Source organism: Belonocnema kinseyi, chromosome 10 (assembly GCF_010883055.1).
Source record: "Belonocnema kinseyi isolate 2016_QV_RU_SX_M_011 chromosome 10, B_treatae_v1, whole genome shotgun sequence".
Taxonomy (NCBI): domain Eukaryota; kingdom Metazoa; phylum Arthropoda; class Insecta; order Hymenoptera; family Cynipidae; genus Belonocnema; species Belonocnema kinseyi.
Window position 1 is genome coordinate 38,385,497 of NC_046666.1, and position 14,364 is coordinate 38,399,860.

A 14,364-nucleotide genomic window follows, 5' to 3' on the forward strand; every position below is an offset into this window, starting at 1 on the left:
GGGAGTGGTGCTGACTGAAAACAGATGATTTGGAGCGATTCGCGCGCCATCTGTTGGTCATTCTAAGGACTTATTGAACTACCCTCGTAGTTAAATTTTCTAGCTTTCCACAAATGAGAGTACTCTTCTGCCAAAAAGACGAATTTACGACAATAATTGAAACATTTACATTTACAATTAAAAAATTAATTCTAAATAAGAAGAAACTAATTTTTAACCAAAAAGATTAAGTTGTAACCAACAAGATTAATTTTGAAGCAGGGACAGGAATTTCTAACAAAATATTTGATTTTTTAAGGAATTTTAAAACAAAAATATTAATTACTCAACAAAAAGATTAAATAATCTCAATTGAAATTTGAATTTTCAATAAAATACACCAATTTTAAACCAAATATTTGAATTTTTAACTTAAGAAGATACATTTTAAATCAAACATGTACAGATACATTTTCAGTTAAAACAAGTTTCAACTAGAAAACATCATTTTTAACAAAATAATTAAATTTTGAAAAAAAGTGTTTCGAAATAACTGGTTGAATCATTAACCAAATAAATGAATTTAAAAAAAGTATTTCCATTTCCAACTAAGCAGGTGAATTTTCAACCTAAGAAGATGAGTTTTTAACAAAATAGTTAGAATCCTCAACAAAAATAGTCGAATCTTCAACTAAAAATATAAATTTGTAAACAAAAACCCAACTTTTACCAAACAGTTAAATTTTTAATCAAAAAGAGATGGATTTTAATCTTAAAAAGATAAATAAAATTTTTAACCAAAATATATATATTTTATAACAAAAAATGGAAAAATTAAATTTTTAGTTAAAAACAGATGATTTTTCAACTAAGAAAGACAATTTGTTACCTAATAGTTAAATCTTTCATTAAAAAAAATTAACTTTTACTCAAGAAAAAGGATTTTATACCAAACGGTGCAATTTCCAACCAATTAGGTGAATTTTAATTTTAAAAATATCAAGTTTCAAACCAAACTGTTGAAGTTTTAACCAAAAAAATTCATTTTTGAAAAATTAGTTCAACTTTAACAAAAAATATTTTTATTTTAAATAAAAAAAACAGCTGAACTCAACCAAATAGAATAATATTCAGTAAAATATTTTATTTTTTAAACAAAAGATAACATTTTATCCAAGAAGATTAATTTTTTACAAAAAACACCAATTTTCAACTAAACAAAATTTTTATTTGAAAAATGGGATACTTAAATTTTCATTTAAAAAAAATTCATTTTTAACGAAAAAAATTATTTTTCAGAAAAATTTAATAGTTGATGTTTAAACTAAAACATATTTAAATTTCAAATAAGAAACAGAGGATTTCAACCAAAAAAAAAAATGTCAACAAGAGAGTTGCATTTTCAACCGACGAAGAATCTTCAGTCAGGAGAGGAAATAGGTCAACCAAATTGTTCAATGTGCAACAAAAAAAAAATCATTTTTTTTCAAAAAGAGAAAAACTTTCAACTGACACAGAAATTAATCAAAAATGAATGAATGAATTTTTTACTTCCAAAAATTGATTTTCAACCAAAATGGATAAATTCTCAACGAAAAACGTGATATTTGATATATCAACCGAAAAGAATTCAAGTTATTTACCAAAAATAGTTGAATTAAAAAATAATAGATTTTCAAAAAATTTTGTCAGGTTTTCCCGGACATTTCCTGACTTTCAGGAATTACCAGACCTGTAGCAACTCTTTAATTAAAATAATTATGTGTTTATTTCACTCTATGATGTTTTTGTCAGAATTTCTATATTAATTATGATATACATTTGTTTAAATAATAAATTCTTTAAATTCTCTTAAATGCTTGGACTAGGGTGGTCCAAAAATGTATGGCAAAATTTTTTCGCATGCTACCATTTTATTCCAAATCCGAAAAAAGAAATTCCCTAAATTTTTTTAACAGGTGCCGATTTTAAATTGAAGGTTCCAATGTAAAATGCATCGGGAAAAATTAGTTTTTTTTTGGTATTTTGAATAATTTTTTAGGGTTTGAAAAAATGTGACGGGAACGGATTGGGGCACTGTATTCTGGTCTTTTTTTACTTAAAATTATTAATATTGGTATAGTGGAATATTTCTTATCATTGGTTAATTAATGTTTAATTATTGAAACAAACAGATTTTTTTTCGAAAATTCGTTTTTTCGCCTACAAATAATTACCATTGGTCTAGTGCAATATTTATTAACATTAGTTCATTAATGGTCAATTGTTTAAATAAATAGAATTTGTTTAAATATTTGTTTAAATTACAAATTATTCATTTTTCTTTAGTGGAATATTTATCAACATTCTTTGATTAATTTTTTAATTTTTTTTGTTAAAAAAATTATCACTATTGTTTTAGTGGAATATTTTAAAACATTGGTAAATTAAATTTTAACTATTTGAATAAATCCCGTTTGTGTAAAAAATGTTTTTTTTTATTTGAAAAATTCCTTGAACTGGCAGTTTATTTTCATTAAGCGACATAAATTTATTTTCAAATATTTTTCAAGTGTTGTAAATATAAATTATCATTTATTTTCAACTAATAATAATAATCAAGGCTCTATATTTACTTAACAAATCCTTATTTGTTTACATAATTAAAAACTAATGAACCAATATTGATAAATATTCCACTAGACCTACAGTAATGATTTCTATTTTTTTTTTTATTTGAAACGAAATTATATAAACGAATTCCATTTGTTTAATAATTGAAAATTAATTAAACAATATTATTAAATATTCCGCTAGACTAATAGTAATAATTCTAAGGAGGGAAAAATACTGATTTTTGATAAAAAAAAATTATTTGAATAAATTCCAATTGTTTAAATAATTAAAAATTAATTACCCAACGATAGTAAATATTCCACTAGACCAATATTATTAATTTTAAGTGGAAAAATACCAGAATACAGTGCTCAAAAGGTCGACGGCCCTATAAAAAAGCGTTTTTGAACCACCCTAATGACATTTAAGAACTCTACATCAACCAGATAGGATCTAAGCTATAAAAGATTTTCTTGTGCTTTAATCTATTTAAACTCTACTTTAAATTTCCTTTGAGGCTTCGACTCTCTTCCCATTCCGGAAGTTTAGTAATTTTCTAATCAAGAAGATGGCAGATGTAGGACACTTGTTCTCTTTTCATCTCTGAACCGGCATTCACTATTCATCTGAAGATGAAAGCAAACCAGTGATATGACTCTAACAATGGAGAAAATGTTGCAAAGGATTTATCTTTGAAGAGACTCCCCTTGCATACAGGAAAAGGTTCTAATTTTAATTACCTTCTCCTGAGAGCAATATCTAGGGTTGGAAAGTACATAAACTTTCTCCACCACCAACGGATAGTATCGGACCACTAACCGGATGACCTATTAAAAATTAGCCTTGACTTTCAAAGGCGTTTGAGTCGACTAAAAGGCAAAAAAATTCCATTCTTCGCATAAAATTACAAAAAATTCCCAGGGAATTTCAAGAAAAATGTTCCCAAAAAGTCGCATCAAATTTTTAAAGATGATGCATAAATAAAAAAATATAAATAAATAAAATATAAATGAATAAAAATAAACTTTAAAGTTAAAACAATTTTGTAACCCTCTAAGTCTGGACTTAAATATCTCTGTCTAAATTTAACTTATCGGGCCGAAAATATCGTCCGGGTATAATACACCCAGTAAAGGCTGAGAGAGTTAACACTAGTCATTCCGTTCGAAGGATTTTAAGTTTGGGTTTAAAATAGTTTTTTCTGAATTGAAAAACTTTCCAACTTTCATTATTTTCAAATGAGAGAAGTTTATCATTTATATTCACTTTGATCTTTAGGAATATTTCTTTTTTAATATATATTTCAATTTCAAAAAAATGATTGAATATTCAACAAAAAAGTTCATTTTCAGCCAAGAAAGATGACTTTTATACCAAACGAACATAAATGTTTAATCGAAAAGGGGGAATTGTTTATCCAGATCAGATGACTTTTGAACAAAATAATGAAGTTTTCAACCTACAAAATATGAATTTTCAAGCAAATGGTGGAATTTTCATACAAAAAAAAGGTTAAACTTCAACCATATAGTTAGATTTTTAAGTCCAAAAAGGATTTTTTTAAAGAAAGTGAAATTATCAACCTAAAAATGTAAATTTTCAACTAAAAAGAGCATTTAAAAAAAAAACAGTGGAATTTTTTACCCAAAAAGAATTAATTTTGAATAAAATAATAGAATTTTCAACCTGAAAAGATGAATTATTATCAAGCAAAGAGATATATTTTCATTCAATAGATCGTTTTCAATAAAAAGATACATTTTTTTATCAAATAGTTGAATTTAAAAAAAAATGTCATCAAAACAGTCTCATTTTCAAACCAAATAGTTAAATTTTCAATAAATAAAGACGGATTATCAACAAATTAGTTAAATTTTTAAGCAAATAGTTAAACGTTTAGGATCTAAAGAAGAATTCTTTATGAAATAGTTGAATTTTTAACAAAAAAGTTCATTTTCAGCAAAGGAAAATGAATTTTCAATAAAAAAAATAAATTTTCTACCCGAACGATGAATTTTTAACTTAAAAGGAGAAATTTTTTGTCCAAACAGTCAAATTTTCAACAAAGTTTTTAAGAAAAAAATATGAGTTTTGAACAATATAATTAAATTGTCAGTATACAAACATGAATTTTGAATGAAATAAAATCATCAAACAAAAAAAACTGAACTTTTACCAAACAGTTAAATGTTAAACAAAAAAGTTAATTTTCTACCAATAAAGATACATTTTTAATCAAGAAAGATAACTTTTTTACCCCCCCAAAAAAGATAAATGTCTAACCCAAAAGGAGGAATTTTTTATTTAGATCAGATGACTTTTGAACGAAATAATAAATTTGTAACCAACAAAGCTGAATTTTCACGCAAATGGTTGAATTATCAGACAAAAAATATTAAACTTCAACCATATAGTTAAATTTATAAGTAAAAATATAATTTAAAAAAAAAAGTGGAATTATCAACCTGAAAATTTAATTTTTAACAAAATTAAAACCGGATTTTCAACAAAACAGTTGATTTTTTAACTAAATAACTGAATTTTCTAGATAAAACGACGATCCAATTAGAGGAATATTTAACAAAACAGTGGAATTTTTTGCCCAAAAAGAATTAATTTTGAATAAAATAATAGAATTTTCAACCTGAACTTTTACGATAAAAAGAAGAATTTTTCATAAAACATTTGAATTTTAACCAAAAAAGATGAATTTTCATTCAACAAAGATGACTTTAAAAAAAATTAAATTTAAAACCAGAAGAAGGGATGTTCTATCCAAAAGTCAAATGTTCAGAAAAACAGCTCAATTATCGACCGCAAATTCTGACTTTCGGATAAAATAATTAAATTTTCCAACTTACAAAGATTAATTGTGAATCAAATAATCGAAATATTAAACGAAATTCGGCTTGAACCAAATAATGTAATTTTCAAGATAAAAAGAAGAATTTTTTCCAGCACAATTAAATTTTTAACAGAAAAGTTAATTTTCAGCCAAGAAACATGAATTTTCAACTAAAAAGTGCAATTTTCGAGTAAAAATAATTAAACAGTAGAATTTTAAAATAAATTAGACTAGTTTTTATCCAAAAAAAAGTTGCATTTCCAAACAAATAGTAGAATTTACAAGTAAAAAAGATAAATTTTTTAAAAGAGAGATAAATTATCTGCCTGAAAAGTTGATTTCGTCAGAAATGTATCGTGTTCACTCAAAAAAGATGAATTTTTAATCAAATAGCTGAATTTTCAACAAAAAATAATTATTTTTAACCATTAATGTTCATTTACAAACAAATAATTCAATTTTTATTAGAAAAGGACGATTTTTCAACAAAATAGGTGAATTCTAAACAATTAATAGAATTTGTATGACTATAGGGCGAATTTTGTAAAATTCAGTTAACTCATTAAGTCCCAGTCGGACACATTTCCAACATTTTTTTCAATCGCTCCATACGCTATCAAAACGGTCCTTTAAAAATTTGAGAATAGTCATATCCGAAGTAAAATTGTCTGAAATTTCGATTTATGTGATCAGAATTTTGAAAAAATGCATTTTGAAAAAGTGATGGTTATTTATTTAACAAAAAAACGTAGTTTTGAAAAAAAAATGTTCTTTCAATATTTTTGGATCGAAAGCATGGGTGGATTTCTACGATTTGTGGATTTTTGAGTCCATGGACCCTAATGTTCAAAATATACCGGTAGTTTTTTTTTTTTAACAAGGCGGCACCAAATATGGCGGCTTGAAATGAAATTTTTTTTATAAAAATGGCATTTTTTTAACGACACCAATTTTATTTCTATTTCCATGAAAATGTATACCAGAAGGTTTTTCGGGTCGCTGATTACGAATAAGATAACAGATTTTCAAAACTCAAGATGGCGGATCCAATTTAACTGCAAGAACAAATTTTAATTGTTTAATTTTCATGAAAATTTGTACTAGGGTTTTTTTTTGGGTCACTGATTACGAATATGTTATAAGAATTTCAAAACTCAAGATGGCGGATTTAATATGGCGACCAAATTGGATCCGCCATCTTTAATTTTGAAGTTCTGATAAAATATTCATAAGCAGCGTCACAAAACACCCCTAGCCGCCATATTTCGTAGAAATCCACCGATGATTTCGATCCGAAAATATTGAAAGAAAACATTTTTTTGTTCAAAACCACGTTTTTTGTTAAATAAACAACCATACATTTTTCAAATATCTGATCACATAAATCGAAATTTCAGACAATTTTACATCGGATATGACTATTCTCAATTTTTTTAGGACCGTTTTGATAGTATACGGAGTGACTGAAAAAAATGTTGAAAATGTGTCCGGCTGGGACTTAATGGATTAAATTTTCCAGAAAAATGTTAATTTTGAACCAAGAAAGATGAATTTTCAACCAAATAATATGAATATTCTACCAAAAAAGTGGAATTTTCAACCCAAAAAAGGATACATTTTCTTGTTAAAAAAATTGTTTAATTTTCGAATTTTTAACTCAAAAGAATGAACTTTCAACCAAATATAGTTAAATTTTCTTATTGGGTTCTATTAATTCTTTTCGTATTTAAGTTAAAAATGAGAAATATGCAACAAACGTATCATAAAAACAACTGAAAAAGTGGGTATTCTTTTAAAAAGTAGGAAAGAGTGAGAAGACTGTAATTAAATTTCAAATAAATGAATTTTAAACGAAACGGAATTATGTGCTTCTACGCTTGGGAGGATCTAGGAAAAATAATTAGATATTTTCCAAAAATGATCTTTAGAATTTTACTATTTATTTGACCTATTACACATTGAAAAATATGCACGTGTTTATGAAAATAATAATTTTTCTGTGCGAAAATAATTTCAACAATACTATGGTCTGATACTATCCGTCGGCAGTCTGTGATTTGAAAAAAAAAATTCAAATTTTGATACTATGGTCAGATACTATAGTCAGATATTATGGTCTGATACTATTTTCAGATAGTATGGTCAGACAAAATGGTCAGATACTATGGTCCAAAACTATGGCCAGGTAATATTGTTCGATACTATGGTCCGATACTATGACGTGATGCTATCCGTAAGCAGTTAATTTCAAACAAAAATTTACAATTTAAAAAAAATTACGTTTATATTCTGGACGGCGCTATCATCTTTGAAATTTTGATAGTAGGGTCAGATACTATGGTCAGATACTATGTTCAGATACTATGACCCGACACTATGGTCAGAAAAAATGGTCAGATACTATGGTCAAATACTATGGTTCAATACTATGGTCCGATACTATGGTCTGATACTATCGGTCGGTAGTCTGATTTGAAAAATTTTTTCTAAAAATTAAAAAAAAAAAGATTTTTATCTATATTCTGGACGGCGCTATCAGCTTTCAAATTTTGATACTATGTTCAGGCACTATGGTCTGATAATATGTTCAAATACTATGGTCCGATACTATGATCAGGCAAAATGGTCAGATACTATGGTCAGATACTATAGTTCGATACTATGGTCCGACGCTATGGTCTGATACTATCAGTCGGCAGTCTGATTTAAAAAAAGTGAACAATTTAAACAAATTATGTTTATCTATATTCTGGACGGCGTTGTCATCTTTCAAATTTTGATACTATGGTCAGATACTATGGTCACATACTACGGTCTGATACTATTTTCAGATATTATGGTCAGACAAAATGGTCAGATACTATGGTCCGATGCTGTGGTCCGATACTGTGGTCCGATACTATGGTCTGATACTATCGATCGGCAGTCTAAATTTAAAAAAAATTTCTAACAATTAAAAAAAATTATGTGTATCTATGTTCTGGACAACGTTATCATCTTTAAAATTTTGATACTACGGTCAGATACCGTGGTCTGATACTATTTTAAGATACTATGATCCGATACTATGGTTAGACAAAATGGTCAGATACTCGGGTCAAATACTATGGTTAGATACTATGGTCCGATACTATGGTCAGACAAAATAGTTCGATACTATGGTCCACAACTATGGTCAGATACGACGGTTCGATACTGTGGTCTGATACCATTTAATAAAAAATATATATATTTTTTACCTAACGTAAAGTGACTTTTTCTGCGAGGTCCTCATGAGGGTGCCTGTCATCATATTCTGCTGGGAAATTTGTTGTTTGAGATTGTGGATCTTCGCCTCGAATCTGTTGTAGTCCTCAGGTTTGTACTGGACTACAATCGTCACTGTTTGACCAGTACCCTAGAAAATAAAATAAAAATATTCCATCGTATTGCAAATTTTCAAATTTTGAAATTAAATTTCGATTTTTTTTTTTAATTTTGAAAGATTCTAATCTCTAGTAGATTCTGCAATTTGTAAGACTAGCCAAAAATGATAATTTTATATCCAAAAATGACTTTTTTATTCCTATCTTGGTTTACATAGATCTCACTTGTTGCATGCCTACTTGTTGCAGAAAGGTTTTATCTTGATCCGGTTAGGCCAGGTTCCACATTACGTTTAATGCTGACCATCAAGGTTTTATATCTTACTTAAGATAGAGGGAATAGGATCATTTTTCACGAAAATAAGGGAATAAATTCTTTTTAATAAAATTGATGTAAGTACCATATTCCTCAGAATTTCCGTCTAAATGTATTGCATAAGAAAAAAAATAGTTGAATTTTCAACCAAAGAAAATGATTTTTCGACTGAAAAAGATGAATTTTCAACTGAAAAAGATTTTTTTTAAATTCATTATTAACTTAATAATTTTTTTATTAATTATTTTTAAATTATAATTCTTGTTTTTTAAATATGTAACTTTTATATCCGAACATATGAATTTTCAATAAAAAAGTTAACTTTATACTCAAAATATAAACTTTTAATCAAATATTTTAATTTTCAAATGCAAAATAAATTTTTTAACTAAATAGTAGAAGTTTACATTAAATTTTTGAATTTTCAAGCCAAAAAAATTAAATTTATACACAAAGTTAAATTTTCAATGAAGAAGTTAATTTTTAACCAAATATTTTAATTTTGACCAAATAGTGGAATTTTCTTTCAAACCGTTGAAATTTTAAGCCAAGAACAGGAATATTTCACCAAACAGTTGAATTTCTAACCCGAAAATATGAATTTACAAACAAAAAAACAACAAATTTTCTACCAAAAAAGGAAATTTAAAAAAAAAGATTAGATTTTTCAAACCCGACAGATGAATTTTCTACAAAAAAGTTGTGTTGCCATCCCGCAAATGTGAATTTTCAACAAGAAAGTTAATTTTCAATACACTAGTTAAATTTACAACCAAAGAGATGAATCTTTAACCAAAAAATTAATTTTTTTCTAAATCAGTTCAAGTTTATATTTTTTTAACCAAAAGAACGCATTTCCTATCCAAGAAAGATGAATTTTAAATCAAACAGTTGATTTTTCTGCTAAAAAAGATCATCTTTCAACCAAAAACGAAATGATTAGATTTTCAGTTAAAAAAATTAATTTTCAAATAAAAGAGACTTATTTTCAACCAAAGACCATATTTTCGGATTCTTAACAATTGAAAAATTGTTTAATTAACGAATAAATAGTAAAATGAAAAATACGTTCAACAAATAAAACTACTTTATTTGATTTTGTAATTACTTAACAATTTTCGAATTGTTTAGATGAGGAAATTTCATAATTAGAGAATTTCTCTGTATTGGTAATCTTATAATGTCTATTTTATAATGCCGAAACAAAATTTGAAAGATTTTAAGGCAATTGTTTTTATTTTAAAGGATTACCAAAATTTTTAGGAATAAGTCGAATCAGTTCAAAAGATATTTGAGAATTTTATATTTTTTTAAGAGATTTCCGAACAATTTTTTAATATGTTGAACATTCAGGCAAACTTCTATATGTGTGTCCTAATTATCCTTTAACATGATTTGATTTTTTCCTCAAATTTAATCAAATACTATAAAATAAAAATAAAAGTCTCACACATTTTCTAAATTGTTTTTTGTCATATCTAAAATCTTCAAAAATGTTTTCGAATTTTCTCAAGAATCTTAGCAATATTTTATCTTTAGAACAAAAAAATATGATAATATCATCCTTAAGAATAATTTAACCCTTAACTGGCACTATGGGTAAAAAATACCCAACAAAATTTTGGAGCTTGAATTAACCGTACTAAAATCGAGAAAATGGACCATGTGTCGACTTTTACCAGTAATTGACATCACTACCTAAAGGTAAAGTGGGTTATTTATAGAGCGGCAAACTTCAGCATACGTTGGGCACCCTATCAAAATAGACCTTGTAAAACTGTGGGGTCTTTATTACCCGTTGTGCCGTCAGTGACCAAAAAAGTGGTTTTTCAATAAAAATTGGTGCCATTGATATGAGTGATTTTCGTTCAATCTCCAACGTACGTTTATCATTTAAAGTGAAATAATTTTTTTTTCATTATTTTGTACGCTTACAATCAAATAAATGCATGTAAAAAATGCACGCTTACAATCAGACTTGCAATTGCCCGACGTGCCATGAGTAACGCGCAGGCCTTTGCAGCGACTGTGTAGGTTTGAAAGAGTAATTACAACTTTGAAAAATTGTTGTTTATGTTACTTTTGTATTTGCTGTTTTTTATTAACTATTTTTGTGCATTCAAATAAAAATTAATTTATTTGAACATGGAAAAATATGGTGTTTTATTAGACCATAAAATCGAGTTTTCATTTTGCAAAATAATTACCTTTTTTGAAAGCATCAATAATGCAATAATTTTTTTCTTAAAGTATAGTATCTCAAGAGTATAACCCTAAATTTTTAGGTAAAAAATATTAAAAATTACGCAAGTTATGAATTTTTGAGTAAAAAAACTCACTTTTTGTCGTTTTTTTTCAAAATTTTGTTTAATTAACCTAAACTAAACTAATGAGTATAAAAACCGATTTCATTTTAAAAAACATATCTGAAAATATATTACATAATTTTTTTTGTGCGAAAATATTCAGTACAGACTGCGCGGGACATGTTTGAACACGCGGGGTGAATAACACCCGTTGTGAAATTTACGGAATAAAAAGGAGTTTTGCCAGTTAAGGGTTAAGCTTGAACTTAAATATTAAAAAACTTTTATGAATAAGAAATAATTTGAAATTTTCACTTTGAACAAAAATTATTTTCCTCTGCAAATGGAAGAAGAAACCGCGAGCGTAGCGCACGATTGATGATACATTGTTCTTTTAATTCAAAGTAAGCGCGATTTTTTAATTAATATTTGTTATTGAAAAGTGTACATATTTATTTATAGTGAAAAAAATATTGTGAATGTCCAAAAATCGTCCAAAAAGCGTTGCGCAATACATAGACGACCCCTAATTTGTATCTAAGGAGTTCTTGAAGCGTTGAATGAACAGAGAAATTTCGGGGATGCTGGGAAGTGGTTAGGGTCACTTCAAATTCAAATTAATTAGATTTTGTTAATTTACCTTGAGGGCAGCCGCAGCCTCCTCATGGGTGGCGGTCCTAAGGTTGATGCCATTGACGCTGAGAATTTGGTCACCACGTCGAAGCTCACCACTGAGATCGGCTGGACCGCCGGCTAGGATGAAGGATATGAAAATACCCTCTCCATCTTCTCCACCCACGATATTAAATCCCAGGCCCGAAGATCCCTTATTCAGTATTACGGTCCTCACTTCTCTGTAATTGGAAAAAATTACAAATTAGAAATCCATGTTTAAACAATGAGGGATGTCCTTTCCCCTTAAACTCTGCAACCCTTCTTACAATCACCGCCCCTTTATCCCTACAACCCTCCTTACAACACCTGCCCCTTTATTCCATGGCACCTTAAATGGTTCTAAATCATTATCAGTCTAAATTATTACTCAGGATCCGAGCCTATTTTTTAAACCTGAATTAGTGTAAGATTGCTGATTAAAGCAGTGCGCATTTGTTTACCAATTGATTCAGTAGGCATTTTTACTAATAATAATTATTTTTCTACTTATAAATATTGAAAATATACTAAATAAATTAAGAGCAGTACAATTTGTACTAATTGAAGGCTCGGAAAGCAGAACAGAACGAGCGCTCGAGCAGTAGATAAGAGTGGGGATGACGCGCAGAAAACGCGGAGAAAGAGAGAACGGTCTTTCGTCGCGTTTTCTGCGCGTCATTCCCACTCCCGCCTACTGCTCGAGCGCTCGTCCGATTCTGCTTTCCGAGCCTTTAATCCATGTTGCTTTTATTTGTTTACTAAAAAAATTAATATTAAATTAATTATTAAATAAATAAATTAGTAAAATCTATTTTCGAATTAGTACAAAACTGTTAATTATTAGTAAAAATGTTGACTAAAGCAATGGGTAAATGACATCCCACAATTTCAATTACTAGTTTTCTATTAATTCAGATGTGAAGAGCAGGGGTCCCTTTTAGGCTCAAAGGTTGTATGAATTTTGGAGCAATTCTATTTCAAAGCTAAAAATTAGAGTTTAAGAAGAAATGTCAGGGGAAATGCAAGGGCAGTAGTTTGAGACCTGTGATCTGTTACTTACGCTCTGAATGTAAAAGAGCCTTTCGAGAATGAGGGAGGTGGGGGCAAATTAGCACGTTAATTAAAGGTTTAACTGAAATTCGAACTATTCGCAGAGCCCTCGTGGGCACAAGGAACGAGGACCCTTGATTCAGTTCTGTATATAATACGTCGTGAATTCATGCGACAAGCCTGCGGGCTTAGTCGTTTCCACCCTATTTTCGACCACTTCAGAGACGCCCTTGTTTCCTCTTCCAAGCTTCGCCTACTCATCTAACAAAGACCTCAAAGAGCCAAGGATACTTTACGTTACATTGTTCCAAAATTGACTGAAAAATGAATTTTTCAAATTAAAAAGATTTAGGAAGAAAGTAAAAAAAATAAGAAGATTTCTTTATATTATAAAAAGATCGCCTACGCTGCTGTTTAAAGAATTTACGTTTGACCCTTAACCCCTATAACGCTTCTTATAAAAAATTTCGTAATATAAATGAAAATTAGGTGCTTTTTAACTGAGTTTTCCTACATGTGTCATTATTTTATTAAACGTAATTTTCTAACAGTCCACTCATTCTAATTTTCAACTTCTTGGAGGGCAAGTAACGTATCGTCAAATTCGAGAAAAAAGATTTATTTCGTATATAATATTTCAAAATTAATAATTGCAACATTCAAAAAATTCGTATGCTCTGTATTTTAATCATTATTAAGGACCCCAGTTGGTAAGGTCCGGCGACGACGTCTGGCGATCCCTCAGCTGCGTGAGGAAAAGTTCTTTTAAAGGTCATAAATCGAAAACATTTTTCAAGAAAAGTTGAAGATGTAAGAAGTAATTTCGTAAATGTTACTAAAAATTATTTTCTTTGTTACTCAATTTTCCTACACGTATCATCATTTTACGAAACATGAATTTCTAACATTGCACTTATTCTAATTTTCAAATTATTAAGGCAAGTAACGTATCGTCAAATTCGAGAAAAAAAAATGTTTCGTATATAACATTTCTAAATTGAAATTTGCATAGTCAAAAAATTGTTAATAATTCATATTATAATCCTCATTAAGTACACAGAACTTCCGCTGGTAAGGTTAAGTGACAGCGTCTGGCGAACCCTCAGCTAAGTGAGGAAAAGTTCTCTTAAAGGTCATGAATCGAAAATATTTTTCCCAAAAAAGTAAATAAGTAGCAGCGTTATCCGACAATGGAGAGAAAAATTTGAAATTGAAGGTATTTTTATAAATTATTATACAAAAAATTCCGTAAGT

The 14,364-nt window shown here is 28.2% G+C and overlaps 1 protein-coding gene across 15 annotated transcripts in view; it reads right to left on the bottom strand.

Annotated features, from left to right (window-relative positions):
- Positions 1 to 14,364, bottom strand: part of LOC117181543 (disks large 1 tumor suppressor protein) — a 1,257,521-nt gene that overhangs the window by 38,991 nt on the left and 1,204,166 nt on the right. For all 15 annotated transcript variants that reach the window (XM_033374344.1, XM_033374348.1, XM_033374350.1 and 12 more), the window contains 2 exons: positions 12,047 to 12,260; positions 8,659 to 8,816 (listed from right to left, as the gene is read on the bottom strand). In XM_033374344.1, coding sequence (XP_033230235.1) covers positions 8,659 to 8,816; positions 12,047 to 12,260 — 372 coding nt within the window. The remainder of the gene's footprint in view (positions 1 to 8,658; positions 8,817 to 12,046; positions 12,261 to 14,364) is intronic.